The 22,721-nt window shown below is 39.5% G+C and overlaps 1 protein-coding gene across 7 annotated transcripts in view; it reads left to right on the forward strand.

Moving 5' to 3' along the window:
* Window positions 1-22,721, forward strand: part of dgkza (diacylglycerol kinase, zeta a) — a 107,424-nt gene that overhangs the window by 37,064 nt on the left and 47,639 nt on the right. For 4 of the 7 annotated variants that reach the window (XM_041218700.1, XM_041218702.1, XM_041218703.1 and 1 more), the window contains exons 2-13: window positions 6,298-7,342; window positions 9,967-10,075; window positions 11,338-11,433; window positions 13,161-13,238; window positions 14,468-14,524; window positions 15,872-15,940; window positions 16,497-16,568; window positions 16,958-17,074; window positions 17,726-17,797; window positions 19,032-19,127; window positions 19,481-19,563; window positions 19,715-19,775. In XM_041218700.1, coding sequence (XP_041074634.1) covers window positions 6,348-7,342; window positions 9,967-10,075; window positions 11,338-11,433; window positions 13,161-13,238; window positions 14,468-14,524; window positions 15,872-15,940; window positions 16,497-16,568; window positions 16,958-17,074; window positions 17,726-17,797; window positions 19,032-19,127; window positions 19,481-19,563; window positions 19,715-19,775 — 1,905 coding nt within the window. In that variant the 5' untranslated portion in view covers window positions 6,298-6,347. Of the gene's footprint in view, window positions 1-6,297; window positions 7,343-9,966; window positions 10,076-11,337; window positions 11,434-13,160; window positions 13,239-13,366; window positions 13,421-14,467; window positions 14,525-15,871; window positions 15,941-16,496; window positions 16,569-16,957; window positions 17,075-17,725; window positions 17,798-19,031; window positions 19,128-19,480; window positions 19,564-19,714; window positions 19,776-22,721 lie in introns of those variants that run through there. The other 3 variants (XM_041218706.1, XM_041218705.1, XM_041218707.1) reach the window with 2 other exon arrangements.

Here is a 22,721-nt window from a genome sequence, read left to right on the forward strand (position 1 = left end):
CACATTTGTAATCCACCGCTAGCTGTACTGTATCCCTTAGTATTATTTAACCTTGAGGACAATCATTTGGATGATGACACTTCCTTAGGTAGAGAGAAATACTCTGTATAGACTGCTTGCATTTTACCCAACTCAGAGTTGCTGCATTTAACCAATATTTAAATAAATAAATAGAGTCGAATTGGAGCCATAATCTGAATTGCCAAAATGACTGAAAGGTTCGTGAAAAGGATGATTTCGTTCAGATAGAATGCTCTTGATCAGTGAGGGAGTGGGCGGGCGGTTCATTGTAATCCAATCTCTGAATGACGTTAAGGAGGACCAGGATTTGTCTGCTTCCTGGTTTACAGTTGATGGAAGGTGTAGAAGAAAAAAAGGATTTCAGAATTTATTGAAGGTCCCTTAACATAGGATAATATTTGCTGAATAAAAAAAAATTAAAAAACGAACAAAAAAACTCCTTTACAGTGATTGGTTGATTTCTCATACTACTTTTCATCTCCTCATGGATGCAAATTCTAGTTTAGCAGCTAATACTCCACTCATACCCATTGCTCATTGGTGTGATAATTAAGCATTAAGGCCGTTGACAAAGGTATTAGTCATTATGTGTCATACTTTCTTTGGAGATTACACACCAGCACAGGACTGGCCAAATGTGGCTCTTCCACTCCTGGTCTTTTGTTCCAACACAGTTCTAAATGGTTTAAGTTCACCTATTTAACCTCATCCAGACCCTCAGATAGTCAGTTATATCATGTTAGCTGTTAAACCTGGAGTGGAATGGCCCTCCAGAACCGTGAGTGGACACCTCTGCACCAGCATTTAAGAGCAATAAATAACATTGAGAAGGTTTAGTGAAATATGGCTGGTGTAATAGACACAGGGCCACACTACCAAAGCAGTTACTCTAGTGCTAGGTTTGTAGCATTTATTGATTTTGTTTTTGTAAAAAGAAAAGCAAACTGTTGAACTAGGTTTACCAGTATTTGTTTCATAGCTTTATTACTTCAGGTAAGTGATTTTACGACTCATGCATGGGTCTTTTGTGGTAGGTGTGCATGCAAATGCAGTCTGTGTAATACTTGATGAAATGTTGAGAAATGACCTAGTTGATAAACTCCTTCATATTTAATACAGAATTAAAATCTTTCTGGCTTTGAGTTGTTTTTTTAAAGCTATTATTGAGGCTCTTGCAGTAGGGTTTTTCTGCTTAGATCTGCATACTGTAGTTGTGTCTCTGCTTTCTACTTCCTTTGTTCAAAGTTCAGACGTGTATTTCCAGGCAGCAGGATCATTTTTGCTTTTCTGTTTGTTATATCCTAAAGCAGAGTCAACTGTGCTTTTGTACTATTTACAGTAAATGATATTCATGGTCATTTCTTTTTCTCTAGGTCCATTTTCCACAAATTAACTAAGGCCTGTTAGTGTAAGTTCTATCCTTGGGGTGGGGAGTTACATTTACATTGTGTTATCCAATGGGTTAGGGTATAGTGAGGGAAGTGTTTATATAGTGTGTGTGTACTCTGCCCATCGTGGTGTAAAGTTAACTCATCCCTGATAAGTTAATAATGAATTGCTTCCCTGTTTAATCAACAAGTCGCATTAGGACAGTATTTGCAAATTGCTCAAACCTATTTGTGCCTATGTTTGTCTGTTCACCAGTCGTAACATTTAGATAAACATCAATCTAAATAAGTGGGAATATGCATTTCCTCTTCTGCTGTTCAGATGAGTCCTGTTTATGTTTTGGTTTGGTTGCCAAAGGATTTCGTTCCACAGTAGGCCCATATGGAGCGGAAACACACACAGTATTCTTACTGTGACTGCCAAGGGGAGCGAAGGTTGGTGAATTATTCAAAGAGATTACACTGTGATACATGAAATGCCTAATTATATTTTAAAGAGTCATTATGAAGCATAGCCATTAATGATTATGAGAATCCTTAGGAAATGAACAAAGCATATGGGATTTGGACATCCGTTGATATAGAACTGGAAGACAAAGTCGCAGGCTATAAACAATATGACACATTTTAAGAGCCACCAAGTTTTTGAGCAGGTTCGTTCAGTTCAGTGAACAAGTATTTTTGGTAGGATTAACTTTATACTACAAAAAGTGAATGTTTTCGTAACAATTTCACAGTCAACCAGCTGTACGATTTTCTGATCCTCTGTACACAGCTGTTGAAAAAGTTTTAGTCGAGTATATGATGCAGTGATCGGTTTTAGCATGCAGTATCTGCTATCAGACAACACTGTTACATCAGCTAAAACTGAAAATGTAGGCATTCGTACTGGACAAAGTGAGTGGGTTCTGTTACAACCACCATTCACCAGTCCTTCTTTCAGAATATGTTCCTAATACTGTCTGTGAATAGTTAGAAGGAAAAGAGAACAGACTTATTATAAAGAGGGGGTGGGGGGTTGCTGCTACTTTTGCATGTTGCACTTTTGTGGTGAATGCAGTGTGGGCAGTTATTGATTCATGATGCATCTTCAATGGTGTGAAATAAAAATAGATATCTGAAGGGGTGGGAAAGGAAGGGATATCTGAAGTGGAAGTTTCGATTTGCTGTCGTCCTTTTTGACAATAAAACATGGTCTGTCCTTCGACCATGGCAGAATTCCATATTTGTTGACATACAATAGTTTGCATTATTCTTCCCAGTAATGATATGTCGTAATTATAACCATATTAACATAAAATTATTTATGTGTGTATGTGTGTGTGTGTGTGTGTGTGTGTGTGTGTGTATATATATATATATATATATATATAATATAGATATCATATGATATATGATATAATATAGATATATTTAATTACTGTGGGCTCTATTCACAAAGCCTTAACTCATGAATATATATTTTGTACCTGAGATTATTGCTTGGTTATTTAGAATGCACACACATTAATGTGTGCAATCGTTTGTGTAATTACTGCAGCATAATTGTAATTGAACACAATAGCATTGGAATTGGAATTGGAATTTCAGCAAACAATCCTGCTGTAATTATAATTATAATTGAGCCCAGACCTAGCCTTTTGGCCTCTATTGCAGTCTGCTGTTTTGGGTGCCCCAGAGAGGAAATCCTACTGCATTGAAAATATCTCTATTAAAACAATGCTTTATGTTCAGAATGTATTTGAAGCTGCGTTGACCCCGTATTCACTATAAACGAGCCCATCAAACACACACAAAAATAAAAAGAATGAAAAGTTGTTCCCTTGCCACATCAAGTCACACGCTATCTTTGTCTCTGATAGAATTGCTTGCAGTGTAACCTCGTTTTCTTCTGCGAGTCACTCCTTACATGGTAAAGTGGGGCTAAATAACAAGGGTGTTTTTAACCTGGCTGTTGGTTAACAGTTCAACAAGAATCTGCCCTTTTTTTTGTTTTGTTTTTGTTCTATTTTTATTTTTTGGTTCCCTGGTGTTCTTGGCACGTACAGGGTAACGAAACTTTATTACCTTGGCACTGACCCCTGCTTCATCCAGGAAGTAAACGCAACCTGGGTACAGCTGCATTAGTCAGTACTGTTTTATATTATTACCAAGAGATTTTTTAAACCAAATCAGATTTATATGCACTGTATGTAACTGTGTGTGTGTTACACACTGTAAAGCATGCAGTGGCATACATATGTTTTCTCCCCTGCACTATTAAAGCAATTTATTCTTTTTGTATGCTGGGGGAAAGCGGAAACTGCGGCTCTCTTTTGAGTTTCTCTTTATGCACAGCGTTTGGCTGTGCTTTTTTTGTTTTTTTTGTGTGCAAGGAAAGGGATGTGTTTTGGTAGTGCGTTTTATTTGTTTCAAAAGAATTAATTACCAATCAGATCAAAGCCTCCAGGGACAGTTTATTTATTATTTAAATCCAGGCAGAATTTTGTGTGGGCTGTACACAAGAGCTCCACTGTTATGTTAGCTCCAAATGGCCTCAAAAAAATATCGCAGCGCTTATATGAGTTTACATGGCACAGTTAAGAAATGCTCGTTTCTGCGGTTGTGGTACACAAAGGGGGCATGTTTGTCAGTGGCAAACCTGACCACTTTACCAATTAGGACGTGGTACCACTGGTTCACCGCTGGGCAAACACAGGGCACACAGTGTGTATCTATTGCATTGCACCCAGTGGTTTGCTTAAACTTTTCCTGTTAACCTTAGATATTTCAAGATTAGCGCTAATCTGGATCTAGGAAAGCAGTAGCTAATAATAATAGGCAACTCCTTTGACCAAAATATAAGCCCCTCTGGCAAGTGCGGTGTCTCTGTACGGCTGATACTGTAGTATTCATAATCAGAGTTTATTTTTACCCTATAGATGAAATATGTTTTCGAGGACATGGATATAATCCTAACGCACTACGTGCAGTACGTGACCCCCCCCCCCCCCCCCCCCCCCCCCAGCCCCAACCCCATTCAAACTGTTAGGAAACCCTTTACTGTTCTTCTTTACGTATTGCAGTTCTTGCATGTGTTGGCAAATTTTAAGTTATTTTTTATATGCAAGTTATACAAAAAAGATTGAGAAGTACAGTAAATGGCACTTCTGTTACTGAAGTGTGCCAAGTTCGACTCAATGCGGTTTCTCAGTATGGCTGTAGGGTTTGGCTGTCTACGTACTACAGCTCTGTCTTCACTTTATTCATTTGATCATACCACATTACCCAGCGCCCTTTGCTTGAAAGCACTCGGTAAGGTGTGAAGATTCGGGTTTAGCTTCTGGTTGCATAGCTAGTTGGAAGTTATCGGAAAGATTTTGCGATTTTTAATAATGATGTGGTTTACTGAGTTAAATGAAACGCTTGTTCTTCTCCAAGTATGTGAGGTGTACCTGTGGGTTCAGGTTTTCCAGGAGTGCTTTAATAAGCAGTGGTTACCGATACTCATCTTGTCATTTGCAGTCACAGAGAAGGTGTATTTTCAGAAGCGATGCTTCCTCGGCCTGTTTCAATAGGGTTAGATGTTTGAGGAGCAAGGTAGCATATTAAGTACCAGCTATACCGAATGCACAGTACACAGCTCTGTTCTCTGTGATGTGAATCTAATTGAAAATTTGTCAATGTTAATTAACTGGACTGGACTGGATTCATAGAAGTGGACTTTTCCAATTACTAATATATTTATTATTTCATATAAGTAAATATTTATTTATATGAAGAGGTTCAGTAAAGGTAAGTGGATGATAGGTGAGTTTCTCCATAAAGCTCAGAAATCAATCAATCAATCAATCTTTATTTATATAGCGCCTTTCATAGTGGACCACCATCACAAAGCGCTTTACAAGATGCAGTAACAACAAGAAAATCCACTTTAATCTCTAGTAGTACTTTAAATACAATGAAATGCATAATACATGATAGTAACATAGTACTTGAAATAGTAGCAGCAACACAGCAGCTAGTAGAAGACAACAGGCTTAAAGAGCATGGAAAGCAAGTAAATGCTGAACCCGTCTCTACATTTTTCAAACACACACGTAATCAGTACGTAGCAATCATTAATTTAATCCTGATATTATTGTTTTTGTAAGCTCACACTGTACCTATTTTGAATGATCTGAACTTAATAAAGTTACCCGGCAACAAAAGGTTTTTTCCCCAGCCACTTGATTTTGATGTTACGTAAATGGCCTTTTGAAAAAGTCGAAGAAGCTGAGAGGGCTGCTCACTGTGGTTTAAATAGACATGCTTGGGTTGCTTCGTAGTGAGCTGTGGACTGGCTGTTCAGGATGCAAGATTCTAGTCCTCTGTGTCATTGTAGTGGTAGCACAGGAGCCACAGCATCAATAAAGAATGCACATGCTAAATGACTTGCTGGGCTTGTGTGACCTAAACAGGAGCCTCAGGGAGCCCTCAGAGTTTTCAGATTGTCGTCATAGTTTAATAATCAGTTCATATTTTCATTCATGCAAGGGTGAGAGATCGAGTGTTGATTTATTTTAAATGTTTTAAATTGAAAATTGCTTACAATCTCCCAGACAACTCAGATCTCTGTATTTAGATGTTTAATTTTAGATTTAAACATCTGTATCTGGCCATTTTATCAGATGTCAGCCAGTTATAACTCTTCTCCTTTTTTTTAATTAAAAATATTACAGTTGCAAAGGCATTGTGTTGCGATTCTTCATTTTGGCAGGTATCCATTTGGATCGGGAATTATTTTTGTTATTCACTCTATAGCTTTCATGTTTGCCTGTTAGGTGAATTGAATTAATTATAATAAACTAAGGACTGTTTTAAAACCCTTTTAAGCTCTTAGCTGACCGACTGCTTTCTGCATTAACAGCTATCACAGCAAGTATTTAAAACCCAGCCCGGGCTGCTTCTACCAGAGAAATGGATACCTTTTTCCGTCGACACTTTAAGAGGAAAAACGTGGCTTCTAGTGTTAATGTCACGGACTACTGCAAGCACAGGCGCCCCAGCGTGGCCGTGCCCATCAGCAAAGCCAGGCGGCGGTCGAGTGCTGGGCTTCCCTCGGCTAATCTGATGCAGCGGCGGCGCTCCAGCGTCCAGATCCAGGGCCTTCCTCTGGGGGCGGCCAGCCGCTGTCCTGGTGGGAGCCAGCTGCTCAAGGAGCGCTCGGCCAGACGCAGGTCCAGCACCACCACCCCCTGCCTCAACCCACGCTTCGCCATGCGGAGGAAACGAGGTGTCAGGCTGCGGACCATCGACACGCACCTCCTGGGGCCCTCCATGCTGCTGGCCAGCCTGATCCAGATGACGGAGGAGGATGAGAGTGGCTTGGCGCCGGCCGGAGAGGGGCAGGTTGAGGTGCGGCGGGAGGAGCCGTCCCACTCGGACTCGGAAGGAGACAGCTCTGGCTCCAGCTGTGGATCGGACAGCGAGCGCCCATCAGTTCACGACAGCTGGAGTGAAATATCAGTCTCCGATCGAGAGTTTGAAGACTCCACCTGGCCAGAAGCTCCGGACGCATGTTATTCTTTGAAAAACTCCAAACCCCTTATCAGGGCCCCCAGGTGTCTCAGACGGAACTCATCGCAACTGCCTGCCGAAGCCGTTTACTGCAGAACGACTTCTTACGGGATGTACGGGAAATACCGACGGGCCAGTCGGAGACAGCGCTCCAACGGGTCCTTAACATTGGGCGGCCGCAGGATCTCGGCTGTTTCCAAAGCGGGCAGCCCCTGGCCTGGGCGGGGTGTTCCCTTGCCCAGCAGACGCAGTTCAGTGGCGGCCCGGCGAGCGTCCGTGTCCCTCTACAGGAACTGCTCTCCATGCTGGAGGCACAGCACCAGGAGGAGCTCCCTCAGCCCGCTGCAAGGCTGCTACTATGATCCCAGACATGAAACATGGAGTGGGTTTCTCTCGTATGTAAACCATTACTTTCATCAGGGTCATGGTACATTTAAGTCCTCACAGCCATACCGAACACACAATAACATTGCTGCACAGAGCAAAGCTTAAAGAAAATCCGGTCACTGTAGGTTCCGTTCCTTACAACCTCCCTGTTGTCTTGGTATGACAATCAGTTTACATTGTCTCCTAGTATGTGTGCTTCAAGAGGGGTCTGCATGTAGCCGTGCACAGTAGATGTACCTAAGGTTCTTGTTTCAGATGGAATTTTAAAAACTCTTAGGTGTAAAATACAAACCTTGATAGTGTCTTGGTGTACAGTGCATTGCCAATTTCCACAACCACTCTCAAAAAGAATAGCTGTTCACTGCTACTTCACAGCAAAGCTAAGAATGTAGCAACTAATATCAAACTCTTTGGGTGCTATATTAGTCATTTTTTGTACCGTCACTGACTAATGGACATGACGTATAGCTTTGGGGTCAATTCCTGTTTTTTCAATTCCAGTTCCAATTCCCATCCCCTTTTAATCAATTCCAACGCTATCAGAATGGCAATTAGCAGCATTCTGTTAAAAACGAGGTTCTCAGTGTCAACAAATTGCTTAAATTGAGGTCGCTGTTTGTTAGTCAATTTGCATCAAATGAAAGCAGCTGAGATATCAATTCCAATTCCCTCGAAGAAATTGGAATTGAGAATTGATTTTAAAGAGGAATTGGAATTGAGAATTGATTTTAAAGAGGAATTGGAATTGAGAATTGATTTTAAAGAGGAATTGGAATTGAACTGATTTTAAAAAGGAATTGGAATTGAGAATTGATTTTAAAAAGGAATTGGTATTGAACTGATTTTAAAAAGGAATTGGAATTGAAAAACAGGAGTTGACCCCAAACTTGATGATGTAGCTGGCTGTGCTTAATGTGCATATTCGCACTAAAATCAAACATATGCTTCTATTATGTCTAGTGTGTACTGTATGAGGCTTCGTTTCCACTTAACCTATTTGGAAACTAGCCACCAAACCGCTTAGTAATGCTGTTGTAATATGCCCTAAATGCGCAGAACCTAATGGATGTATTGTCAAACTAAAGCACTTCTCCATTCTAAAATGAATCTCCTTTAATGGAAACTGTAATATGATTGAAAGAAATGTACATCTAGCCTTGGGTGCACAAACGGCTTGAATACGACTCGCCACATGTTCTAACCAGATTGTCTGTCGTTTTTTTGGTTCGTGTGCTGGGCTACTTCTGAGAGGGTATACAAAACAGGACTATGGAACATTTAGTCCTGAAATGTAATTAGTACGTGGAATTAGAAACCATCTGTTGAAAAAAAAAAAAAAAAAAACCCTTTCTACTATTCTTACTATGGTTGGCATAAAAGGCAATTAATTGCGAATGGCCTTGTACTCTGTGTAATGCAGATTCCTCATTAGCAGAACCCTAGTGTTTTATTAATAGATGTTTCCGTGTTACATATTTTTTATACCAAGCATGCTGTCCTTTAATAGTGTTTAACTAACGAGGCAAATGGAACATAAAAAAAGGGTTATTTTTTTTTATTTTTTTTTGACCCTTTGTTCATTTGTTAGTCTTGCTAAGCTGAGTGAAACAAAGTTGGGACCCTAGTGTTGGCAGGCTGCACCACCCAAGTGGCGTGGCATGGCATGGCACTGAGCTGCTGTATTAAAAAAGAGTTTTGTAGTGACAGTAGTAGAACGCTTGGCAGTGCAGTCGTTAGAATGAGTCGACCACAAAGATGCCAGTGGTGAAATGGAGACACGTGCTGTCAGCTGCGAGGAGAGAACATACCTCTTTACACCTGTAGAGAGCCCTCTGTCAGCGGTTGAGACGGCTCTTCTCACCCGCACGCAGGAAGTGTTAAGTGTGATAAATTGAAAACATGTCACCCCCCTAACCCATTTCACTGCAGTGTTGCACATTCAGATCCTCCATGAAACAGGCTACTAATAAGAACTTGGACACGCGTCATTTTATACGCGGTTAAAATCTCTTCTTGCCAAGGTTCAGAAATAGATGTGTTGCAGTGCTGTGTCGCAACAAACAAATATGATCCCTAATGATCAACCTCCTTCTGAAGTGGCTGCAGCTACTGTACTGTTCTGCCTTTCCTGCTTGCTGTGCGAGTCGCCAGTTTTATTGATTATTGAACCAATTGCACACAGCACAGTGCCACTGCCAGACAGATTAAAGGGTCAGTTAGGGGTTAAAGGGAGAGGAAGATTTAGTGCTTTAGCCATGTGCTTCAGGGAGATCCAAAAAGCGGCAGGGATCATTTATATTGGTGAAAGGGTAAGCCATTTTTGCCCTAATAACAATCAGCATTACATACATTTTGGGTAGTCAAATAAAATGCTTCTGTTTCATCCACGTATTCAACCTCCGGTTTTTATAGCCAAGCTATTTATGGATCACTGACTTATTGCCCTCCATCAGTTCGGACTGAAATAAAATGTATGTATTTTTCACTGTAATCCGCAAAAAAAAAAAAAAAAAGAAAAGGGTAAGCTCATTTTGTATTTCAGTGTACCACTTGGCCCATGTGTTTTGAGCTGCTTGCCCTTTCTGCTTCTGATCTTTAGGGAATCTGTTAAAAAGAGATCCTCTCGTTTCAGGAAAGCAATTGCTAAATCGGGACTTCAGCATTTGGTTGCTCAGCCCTGCGCTTCTGCGACAGTGAAGAGTGACCCAGAGAGAGAGATCCGAAGTACTGCGGACTGGAGTGTGAGTAAATCCTGTACGGTTGCAGACTCTGCACATTGTCCACACTGCAGCTTCACGTACAGTAGATGTTTCCAATGACGTACAGTGCGAACTGTGTTTTCATCACATTGCGGTCGAGTTCATCACAGGAGACACAGTGGTCCAGTTGTTAAAGAAAAGGGCTTGATACTGTGTGAGACTCTGAGCAAGTCACTTAACCTCCTTGTACGCAGTCCTTCAGATGTAAAACAAGCGAGGTCCTATTGTAAGTGACTCGGCAGCAGTTGTTGATGCGTAGTTCACCCCCTAGTCTCTAAGTTGCTTTGGATAAAGCGTCTGCTAAATGACTAATAATAATAATAATAATAATAATAATAATAACTCATTGCAATAAAACTTATCCAGAACATTACATTCTAATGGAACTCACAGCCAACCTTTACAGGTGCTTTCTGTGGATCTGTTTATAGTTAATAATATAGAGAATAAAAGGGTAGTTTTTCAGTACATTACAGGTTATTGTAGAGCTTTGCCATTTATTTCTGATAGTCATGGTTTGTCTGATCAGGAAACATGCGCTGCCTCTTAGATTAGATCTGATATTTGAAACATGGTCTAGCTGCCTTTTTATGGTACCACTGCCATATGTGAATGTAGTTTGGTCACTTCATTGGTGCTTAAATCATGCCTCAAAAAATTGAAAACTAGTGATGAACACATCAGAGAGCTGTAAAATGCAGAAATAAAGTTCTAAAGCCTTGAAATATAATCAGAATTGTTTTTCCCGCAGTTTTTTTCCTGGGTTTCTGTGCAGCCTGCAAGTTAGATCACTGGGTTTAGTTCGCAAACAGCTGTTGAAAAATGTGATCACAGATGCGACCTAGATCCATTTCAGAGGAATACAAAAATAAGAAATTCAGCAGAGTATGCAATCAGGATGGACTTCACAAATGGTTTCTTGCATATGTAACCGTTACTCATAGTCCAAGCCCTTTCTTTTTGTATATATGAATTGAATGACAAGCACATCTAGTGTGGTTTTCTGCTGGTTCTCCTGACTGTGGTTCCAGAAGGTGAGGGTGTGTTTGCTGGTCATTGCTTGAATGAGAGATTTCTTCAGGCCGTGGTGGTGTAGGCAGCTCAGCAGGTGGCTTGTGTCCTCTCTCTGTTTGAATCTGCTGCAGGTTACACAATGGTTAATACTTCCTTGGTGTTGCAGCTAGCAAGGACGGCCTCCTTGTTACACTCTTTGCCTAATTCGGCGCTTTGGTTTTGTTTTCCAGGAGAATGCTCTGTACGGAGAGCACATCTGGTTCGAGACCAACGTTTCTGGTGATTTCTGTTATGTTGGAGAACAGAACTGCATTGCGAAGGCACTGGTGAGAGCCACCTCACTTACTCCACCTGTGTGTGTTACAAGATCAGCTAGAACCATACTGTACGTTAACAGCCCCTCAAAAATCCCTCCTAAACATACTCCCGCCAAAGCACTTCCAGCAGCTCCCCCCAAATTGTTTTAAATTGTCACGGTCTTGCTATTTCATTCCCTTAAAAAAGTTAACCACTGTTTTCCCATGCTTTATTATGCTTTGCTATTGTCAACCAATAACGAGGCAGAGCCTCTGGATTGATGTTGTTGATGCAAAAGGGGCCTCCTCCTTCCTCCTCCATGTCACACGAGTTCCGTTTTAAAACAGAATCTTTTGGTTTCCGGCCCCTGACACACACCACCAGACTGCTCTGCTTACTCATAACCCTCGTCTCATTTCATTTTCAGTTTAACACTGCGGCTTTGGTTTTAAATGTTATAGTTCACATTTATTATCAGTTGTCGGGTTTTTCGTAAAATGAGCGATGAATCGGTTTGGATTGGTGCTTGATTGGGCTTCCTTGTTTTTTAATTCTCCAGTTTATGCTTTTTTAGTTTTTCCTTTTTAACCTTTTTTTGCAGTTTTAAAGTTGTGGTTTAACGAATGGCTTATCCATTTAAACACGTATGTGTCACGGAACTTTAAAAACATGGAACAATTATTTGATGCAGGTCATTCAGTTGTGTATACAGTATAGCCTCTGCTGTCCAAAATAATCGGGTCCCAGTGCATATGTGTAAAATAAATTTGTTTGGATGATTTGGATTATTATTATAAATGTGTCCATCTGGTTTCTCTGTCAAGAAAGTTTATATAAATATATATATATTTAATATATATATATATATATATATATATATATATATATATATATATATATATATATATATATATATATATATATATATATATATATATATATATATAAAACCTAAATCTGCCAGTTATACTAGAGATTTATGGAAGAGCAAATACGCACAACAGGACAGGCTACCAGTTCGGAGAATCAAGGTGTTACTGTCATTGAAAGGCATACACAGAGAACCCTAAGGGCTATCCTGTTCTCAGTGTCTAAATTAGAATATAAATGCAGTTTTATTTGCATATTTTATTATTTGAAACCTCTAGAGTCATTCAGACATAGCTCTCAATAGCTGTTTGGAGAAATGGTAATTTCAGACAGTTTGTTTAATTGAAGAGGTCGTCATCTGCCTGTAAACAAAAAAATCTGTTTCCTTTCAAGTTGTGGGGGTTATGAAAATCTAGTTGTTTGCCCTTTTCTGAGTGCTGCATGATATCCTGAAGAGAGTGAGATGAAGCTGGTAACATTTCAGTTTTGGAGAATTGCTTCCCCTTGTTATCTGGGTTAATATAAGGGTTCCCTCTGGTGGATAGAGAGCTTGCTTCTAAATTACAGGTTTTTCTCAAACATGAGGATGGTCTGCCCTCTAGTGGTGGAACTGTTTTGCATTGGTTTCACTTGGCTTTTGAAGCCTTTCAAGATTTCCTTTTCAGTTTGGTTTGATTGAAGAGTTTTTAGCTCAAGTTCTTGAGTGTATCATAATCTGGGGGTAAATGGAGGCGATCTGATCATCTAGGTCATTCTTTAGCACAAATTAATGTGTCACAATGTGGGGATATATTGTGGATGTCAGTTTGCACACGTACATTTTTTTTTACAGAAGATCTCTTATTTGTGCTATGACAAATGTTGTTTTGGCCTTTTCCTTATACAGCAAAAATCAGTATCTCGGAAGAAGTGTGCGGCGTGCAAGATAGTGGTCCACACCCCTTGTGTCGAGCAGCTAGAAAAAGTAAGTGCATGACAATTGTTGATAGCCTCTGGAAAACCAGAAAACATCCTTGTTTGTAATAACCCTTGTTTGAAAAAGTTGTTCACTGTTTTCACTCCATTCCCCAGCTCTCCCTTGCAGATTCTCTGCCAGAGCTTGACAATCTTCCTGACACGATGGCTATGAAAGACACTGAGTTTAGAGTGAGGATTCCCAAATCCACCTTAATTCCTGTCTGATCTTACCTGGGAGCAATCTTGCCCTGTTTCAACCACCTCACTCCTTAGCATGGTGATTTGGTCTGCAAAATAAGCGTTGAAGGAGTCTCTCAAACACAAATCGATCAACCACAGGAATTATTTGCAAATCATACTAAATACACATCTTATGCTAACCTAAATTATAATTTTTTTAAGTGACAGTGTCTACCTTTTTAAACTGATATTGGAGTCATATGACAGCCTTTCACCTCTGGTGGCCTGGGTTCGAATCGTGAATACCTACTTGGCAGTCTCTAAAACTGAAGACAAGGGTTGCATGTGCATGACTCTTCTCTTCACTCGCCTCGGTACTTCTATTAACCTAGTTACCAGATGGCCTTCTGAAAAGGAGACACGGTCACTTTGATCAAATTGTAAAGTTTCATGGAGTGGGAAGGCGGTTTATTGGTAGGGCTATGGGAAGAGGAGTCACTGGGATCTGATTTTATTTCTACAGCTGTGGCCAAAGTTTTTGGATCACCTTATAGAACAAACTAATTTTGCTTCATAAAGTCGAGTGAAACCTGCTGAGCAGTGTTACTTTAACATATTGAATTACACAGCGCTTTGCAGTTTACCACATATATAAAAAAAAAAAAAAAAACCTGACAAATTGAAAAATTTGACATTTTGAAATCTAACATGAAATACTGTTATGGTTTCTGGTAGCCTTTTTTTTGCGATACCATTTTGTAGTTTTTTTTTTTTTAGGTGATGCTAAACTTTCGGCCGTAGCTTTACACACTCTTTCCCATCCCTGTTCGTGATCTTTCCTAGTGATAACAGGGTGAACTACATACAAGCTTGTTGTGGTAATGTGTTTGAGAGGTGCAGATTGACATTTGGTTTCAGATTTGATGATCCTTTGGGTGTCCAAACTACTGTTTTCTGATTTGGTTTTACCTACGGGGAAAAAGCTTGAGTTTTAGACTATAATGTATGTTTTTTTTTCATTCTTGCTGGTAATAATTCTCTTTTTTTTTTTCCTAGATAAACTTTAGGTGTAAACCTTCGTTTAGGGAATCTGGCTCAAGGAATGTCCGAGAGGTATGTATTTATTTATTTATTATTTATTTATTTTTAATGTGACATTAATTGTTCTGAACATGATTGTATGATGCACATGTTTATTGTTGAACAGGGAAGCTGGATCAAAAGGAAAGGGAAAACATCTCACATGTAGGGATTATCATTATAGTGGTAAACACTGACATGGCTAGTTTCATTCTCAGATCCAATACAGCATATTTCCTACCCGACTAGCTATTCTCTATTTGTTCCATCAGCTTACATTTTGTGATGGACTGTACTGTACATCGTCTGTTCCTTGTTTAACTCCATCACCTTTGATCAACCCTACCATCTATAGCCATGTCTTCTTTCGCTCTGTTTTTTTGTCCTTTTTGTTTGAATTTTTCACGCCTTTCTCTTTTCTTTTTCTGACTGGTCTTCATGTCCTACAATTTCCTTTTACCCTCCATCCATCCCTCGCTCTCGCCAGCCCACATATGGCCGAAGACTTCCTAAAAAAGCCACTCCTTTTTGAGCCTTATGTTGACGGCTAACGGCATGGCATCTGCATGCATGACCTGGGTGAAGGTACTGAACTCACCTTTGTGGGGAGCCTATTCCTAGACACACAAAAACACTTGCACTGCACAAAAAATAGACACCAGAAAAGAGTGCTGCCTAACATTTATGATTCTGTAAAATACAACTCTTACAACTTCTCAGTGCTACCACAGTTTAATTTGAATCATACGCATTCACCCATGCACTTTTCTGTACGAATGGCAACCTTGTATTTAACCCTATGCTGACATTAATCAATAACCCCCAGATTTTTCCTGCAAATGTAAATGCTAACAATGAAATGAAAGTGCATTTTTACTTTTTTGAAGACCATTAAATCCTTCTCATATATCCACTATGTTCTCACTATTCCAGTTCATACACTAATAGTTTTTGTACCTAATAAATTAGTGCAGAGTACATGCTGTGACTACAGCCGTAGCCATGCACAGGCATGTATATACATGACTTCACCTTCCCTGCCTTGGATAGTTTGCATGTTGGATTTAACCCTTTAATTAAATGTTGAAAGGATCTAGTGGTCCTCGAGTTGCATTGAGAATAACACCTTCCTTACTGTCTGAATGTATCTGCTGTTGCTTGCTCTGGAATGACACTGCACTCCAACCTGCAGTATTAAATATAACAGTCATCAGATGCTGGTTTTCAAGGTAGTTTTGAAATGTGGATGTGTTGTAAATGCAAAGAAGGGCTGCTCTTCTGGGACACTGCAGGGAATCAAAGGGATAGCCGCTGTGGCTCAGTTCAGTCAAGTGTAGTGCTGGTCTGGGTGTGAGACTTTGCTTTGTGTTCTCTCTGTAGCCGACATTCGTCCGACACCACTGGGTTCACAGGAGGAGGCAGGAGGGGAAGTGTCGTCAGTGTGGAAAGGTGACAACTATTGCCATTTTATATAGCAACTGAAATAAACGTGAAAACAGCAGTATAGCTTAGATCTGAATTCACAGTTCAGATGTGACTTCTAGAGTATTGATTTGTCTTAAGCTGAGGGAACACAAAGCCACTTTTTCAGGAACAGTGGCTTGAATCCTGGTTCCAAGAGACTGGGAGACCTAATCTGAGGTTGCTGTGTCAAACACTAAGTCTCCCCTGGTCTGCCATGCAGTAGCCTGTAACCTAGTCCCCTGAAACCAAGTTCCAAGCCACAATGTGGCTCTGTGTTTACTCAGCTTTACATTGCAAAATAAATAAACCTTTAGTTATAAAATCCAAATGTTTAAGTGTTTTAATGAAATGTGAAGGACATATGATGGTACGTCTCCTCATTTGTATTGTGAAAGACAAAACAAGTGCATCCTAACCAAAATGTTTTGGTGTTCACAGTTCATGCAGAAATACTTTGTTTTTTATTCACATCACATTCATAGTGCGCATTTTCCAAAGAAAATTTTTTGTAAAGATTTTGTTTTTTCATTTGTTCCATTAGGGGTTTCAGCAGAAGTTTGCATTTCATAGTAAAGAAATTGTGGCAATCAGCTGTTCCTGGTGTAAACAAGCAGTAAGTCGTTGTTTTATTTTAAACTCCTTTTTAAATCATTCAATTAAAAAAAAAAAAAAGTGTCTTTTATAATAATCTTCTGGTATCAGCAGTGTGGTCACAAACGTTTAACACTCTAACCCTGAAGAAACGCATCCCTCTGTGTCTTTCTGTCATTAACAAAGAATAACAGTTTACTGCAATGTTGATTACCATTCTTGGGGGGGGTGTATGTTCTAAAGATATTTGAATCCGTATCTTGTTAGTAATTACACTGTATTCTTATCACACTGTAGTGTTGTAGTCTATTAGCAGTAGCAGTATCATCTTCTTCTTGATATTATTATTGTTATTTGAATGAGGTGAACCGTGCTGATTATGTCCGTCTATTCCCCCTCTCTCATGTCCAGTATCACAACAAGGTGGCGTGTTTTATGCTGCAGCAGATTGAGGAGCCATGCTCTCTTGGGGCCCACGCTGCTGTCATAGTCCCTCCCACCTGGATCATTCGGATCAGGAGGTCCCAGGTAAACCAGTGCAAACCATTAAAACAAGAGCTAAAAGACAGAGCACGCTGTCAAAATTGGATGCAAAGTGTTTTTTCTAAAACCGTGAGTGCTAAGCAGTTAAAACAGTCCATGGATGTAACAGCAGCTCATCCAACAACTGTGGCGCAGGTAAAGGAGGTTTCTGTATTGCCACTTACTGACCTTGTGTAACCACTAGGGGGCAGTAATGGTCCACCTGCAAGTCAATGCACTTGTTTTCGATTGTTTTACTAACACAGTAGTCTGTGAGGGAGAAACAGACTCCATGTCCTCCTTTTACCAAAGCTGCTGTCGTTAATTTGTGAAACCAAGGTAGCTAACCTGATTTTGAATTTGTAAAACCGTTTATATGTACTGCCTGTGGAGTCTGAAGCTTTAGTAAAATCCTAGAACCAATTGTAAGAAAATGTTTGGAAGGTCCACTTCCTTTCAGTAATGCAAGTTGTGGTTACTTGGGATTAAAAAAGACTCTGTCATTTTAGCAGTCTGTATAGTCCAGTTTATTTTTACTGTCCTTTTTAAAGTCCTTGTGTATTAAAGTGTTCGCTTTTCTGAATGTTTTTCAGTTATTTTGTTATTTTTATTCAGATGAATACTTTACATCTCCTCAGAATGACTTTTTCTTTTCAGACCTCGCTAAAAGCAAGCAAGAAGAAGAAGCGCACCTCCTTCAAGCGCAAATCCAGTAAGAAGGGAGCGGAGGTGAGATTCCCCTGCCTGTAGAGAACGGAAGCTGCAACAAGAGAATGATCCATAAACTCAGAATCGCTATGCATGGTATCATTGTAATGCAGAATGCCTCGCCCGATTTTGAATGAGCAGAATAGTATGACTTCACAGCGAAGCGATGAATTTGCATTTAAAAAAAAAAAAAAAAAAAAAGCAGAAATGGCTTCTTTCATAAAAAAATAAAAAAATACTGATTTAATGCTGGTGTATAAAAAGAAAATTCTGCAATACACACAGCAAAAGGCTGTACAGCAGTTACTGCCGGTGTGTAATCTTTTTAAAGAAGCCAATTAGCCCAGTGAAATGGCTTTTTCAGCAAATGACGTCTTCCAGATGATTGTCCCGGTAATGAAACTGTTACCTTCAGCACTAAAGTCAAAAAGAAAGGAGCTGGAGAGTCAAGCACCGTCACTGTAGACAATGGTATTAGGTAATCTTTAGTACAGTTCACTGCTGTCTCACAGCTGGCTTTTCTTGACCGAGAAATACCCTTTTTCTTACAATCTCCTACCTCCTATTATGGCTAGAAACATTATCGCTGCCCATCCTTTCCTAGTTCTAAAGATCTTTCTTTGTTTCTTGTTTTCTACTTGAAATCATACTGTGTATGGATGGTACCTGATCACTGTCTGTGTTGTAGTACATGTGTCCAACTGCACAGATAGTGAAGACCTGACCTGCATGTACTCTAGAAGCAAACGTCCTTAATCTGTAGCGTAGTAAGTGAAATCCTGTGTAAAATAATCTGATAATCAGCGATGCTGCTCCTGGTGCTAGCAAGAGCTAAGAGTGAAATGAAAAGTTTAGTCCTGGTTAAAACACAGTTTTTATTGACACCAGGTTATCGCTCTTCTATTATTATTTCTGAACAAAATTAATTTTTTACTATTAAACTTTTTTTTATTTCCGTCACCCTACCGTGTAGAGAATATTCTTTATTCTTCATTCTCTACATGTTGCTCCTTGTCATATTTTACTAAATGTCACTAGATGGCATCAAGTCCCTGTTTTTTATAGCGGACCTTCATCTCAATATACTAACGTTTCTATTCTTTTGACTGTATTAACATGGAGGACAATGCAAATCATTGATTATCAGTGTCGCAGCTTCCTTAGCACATTGCATTAACACAAAAGTGTTCAGCATTTTCTTGTGTTTTGAAAGATGCTGAATCCATTATTTTTTTTTTTTTTTTGTATTGTCCAGGAGGGGCGATGGAAGCCGTTCATAGTGAAACCAGTCCCGTCTCCACTGATGAAACCGCTGCTGGTGTTTGTGAACCCGAAAAGTGGGGGCAATCAGGTGGGGGATGAGAAATTGAAGTTTTATGTGACTAATTTAGCGTAGTCCTCCAAGAGTTTGTAAAATAAAACAGCAAATTATATTACATTTCATGGGAGTGTGTTTTAGGGATCCAAGCAATGGTATTGTTGAACTCTGTTGTTGCCAGATAGTGAGGAAAAAGTCCATATTTCAGAGTTGTACTGCAGACTTGTACTGACTGTGTGGAGATGACCAGTAGTGGCACTGTTTAAATACAATAACATAGACCCCCTTTACTACCTAAGTCCTACCATTTAGTGGTGATACTGTATTTCGCTTGAGCCAGACATGTACCGCCCTTCTCACTGTATGGGTATTTTTTTTTCTTCTAGGGAGCAAAGATAATCCAGTCCTTTATGTGGTACCTCAATCCCAGACAAGTGTTTGACCTAAGTCAAGGGGGACCCAAAGAAGGGTAAGCCGAACTTGTGAAACATTTCACGAGAAAAGAAACATTCCATGCGAGATGAGCTGGAATTACTCACTATGGCTTTGTGAAGCAACCTGAAAAAAGGAGAGTCCATCCATTTTGTAAAATGTTATTTTTTGTCACTGGTTTCTCCAAGGTTAGAGATGTACCGCAAGGTTCACAACCTTCGTATACTGGCGTGTGGAGGTGACGGCACTGTAAGTACTTTCAATTTGTACTCCATTTGTCTGTGAGACTTGGGGACTTGAAGTGACTTGACTACAGGTGTGAGAGTGTCAGTGGGACTGATGAAACACCTCCAAATGATCGCTATGCTAATGGTTCTTCAAAATCACAGGTTGACTGAGCTATTCAAAAGCTGAAGTTGAAACACACTGTTGTCATAGAGGTGCTTATTTTTTGCCATTAGCGATGCTTTTACCTGATCCTTGAAAACACACACTAAAGCTGCTCTAACTCTGCCCTCGCCTAATATAACAACAGCGTAACTGCAACCCTTTTTGCAAAATATAAACAAGTGTTTTTGCCCTTTCCATCACTTACAACAGCACAGTTAACGTTTCTCTCCCACTCCAAATGAACTGAACTTTTCTTAGCTGAAGGGAAATGTACCAATCCTCTTAGTGGCAGGGAATCTGAGGGACTTGGAATTGCAAGCTTTAGAAGGACATGGCTAGGAAAATGGTGCATTGTACAGTAGTTTTTTTCAGTGTTCACCTGGACAATGTCACTGGTATAGACTGATTGCTGTTTGTTTTGTTCTGATATTTGGATCTTTGTCTGCAAGATGTGGTTTTGAAGCAAAAACGCCTGAAAATGTAGATGATCAGGGTTAGCAAAAAGGCGATAATCAATGTGCATCTTTTGAAATGGTTTTGATGCAGGTTGTGAATGAAATATCTGAAAGTTTAATGCCTGCATTTAAGAGCTGAAGGATCTTGTCATGTATATTGGGGTAATTTTGAGTTCAATGCAAACCATTTTTCTCTGTGTTACATTGCGCTTCAGTCTTAACTGTACAGATGTTCACAACTGTTACAGTCTAGCGCTTGCTTCTGTTCATCTCTATTTTAACATCATGAATGTCAATTGAATACTTTGACGACCAAGAGAAAGTATTGCTGGCTGTTTCTGTGAAACATTTCTCGTTAGGGTCCAGCACTAAAATAAAAAATAAGCTTTGTCTATTGTCTTGACAAGAAATGTCTTTCGGATGAGACGTTGTTGTAAGTGACTCTGCAGCTGATGCATAGTTCACACACCCTAGTCTCTGTTAGTCGCCTTGGATAAAGGCATCTGCTAAATAAACAAATAATAAAAATTGCAGATGTGCAGAATGACGTCTTTCTGTCCTCCAGAGGTATAGCGATGTGTTCAGTCAGTGTTGTCAGATCTGGGATGAGGGAAAGGGAGCAGATAGCTATCAGGAAGGCTTTGATGAGAATGAGAAAACTCATTTAGTTTCTTTGACCTTTCATCCCAATAATGCCACAGTTCAAATTCAGGAATAGGACAGCGTGAATACCGGGGATTGATAACACTTCATATACATATTATTATAAACCTCACAAGTATTCTCAGCTAGATCTGGTGGGGTGGGGTGGCAAGGGAATACAATGCACAAGTGTTAATGATTTATTGTTTGCATCATAATATGCCATTTTAAATAGACCCCAATGTCATCTCAGCAGAACAATAGTTGAATACCTTGAACTGCCAGAATGTAGTATTTTCACAGTGTTGAACATTTCAAATATCAAACTGTAGTTACCTGAAGAAGCCTACGGTACACTTACACACACACACTGTGCCCTTGCACAAAACTTTAAGGGCGTTGTTGTTTTTTCCAGTCCAATAACAAGGTTTGTTGCACCACATCCCCCAGGAAGATTGCGCGCCTCACAGGCCTCTCATCTTGAAACAGTGGGAGATGCTTAATACTTGGCTTTTTCATTAGTCAAGCTGCGTCATTTCTGAATTGCACATTCAAGCTGATAATATATGAAGGTATCATTTTGTATTGTACAGCTTTTATGTTCACCTTGCGCCAGATATTACTATGATGTGTGTACTCCTTTTCATTTTTCTAGTGTAATAAGAATGGCATTACCCAGCTGTGGATGACGCACACATCAGTCAGATCAGACCGTCGTTGTATATAGGGTTGTTTGGGGAGTAAAACAGTTTCAGGTCATTCATTTAAAAGAATGATTGACACTTCAAGAGGAAAATGTGCTGTGCTTATGAGTAGTTGCAGAAAGGGAAGTTTCCATTTATTGTCTGCATCAAAACATTTTTTTCCTCTGATTTAATAGCCTTTCCATTAGCATGATGGGGGAACTTTGGAGTTCTGGCTTACAACAAAGGTTTCAGATATAAAGAAGTGGCAGTTACTATATATAATGGCAGTCTATATATATATATATATATATATATATATATATATATATATATATATATATATATATATAGTATTGTGCAAATGTCTGTAACACCCCCATTACTTCTGTTGTTTTGTGCAAATCAAATCATTGTAACAAAAAATTGTGAAAAAAATCTGAAAAAAATGCACACATGCAATTCATTTAAAGTAGTAAGAGAAAAGGAACACAGCCAAAAATGATAAAATGCCTAATTTCTAAAGCACAAAGTGGTCTAACATTTTCACAGGAGTGCCTATTGTATCTATATCACCGATTACTGACCGAAAATTGAAATTCTCAAAACCAAAGGTTTTCATGCAGGTGGGTATATAAAGGATATCAATGACAATTCTTTATGTTGTAATAAATTTGCACACTGCTGCGTGTGTCTGTGTGTATGTAAAGGTATGAGCAATACTCAGTAACCTGCTATAATGATTCCCCCACATTAGAAACAGTATGGAAATGTTCACAGCACACTCTCGTGTTGCCATATGTAACTACCAGGCTAATATGCATTGCCGTACCTCTTACCATCACGCCCCAGAGGGTTTTTGAAATTTATGTTTTATTATAAAGAGCGTGTCAGGTAGCAGGGAAGACTTCATCATTTTTTTCACAGTAATGTGCAGCCATCCTAGCTTTATTATTCCCGTGACTTAATAACCCTAGCATTTCACATGATTACCATAATCCAGGCAGCATTTATTGATTCATCTT

Source organism: Polyodon spathula, chromosome 19 (assembly GCF_017654505.1).
Source record: "Polyodon spathula isolate WHYD16114869_AA chromosome 19, ASM1765450v1, whole genome shotgun sequence".
NCBI lineage: Eukaryota > Metazoa > Chordata > Actinopteri > Acipenseriformes > Polyodontidae > Polyodon > Polyodon spathula.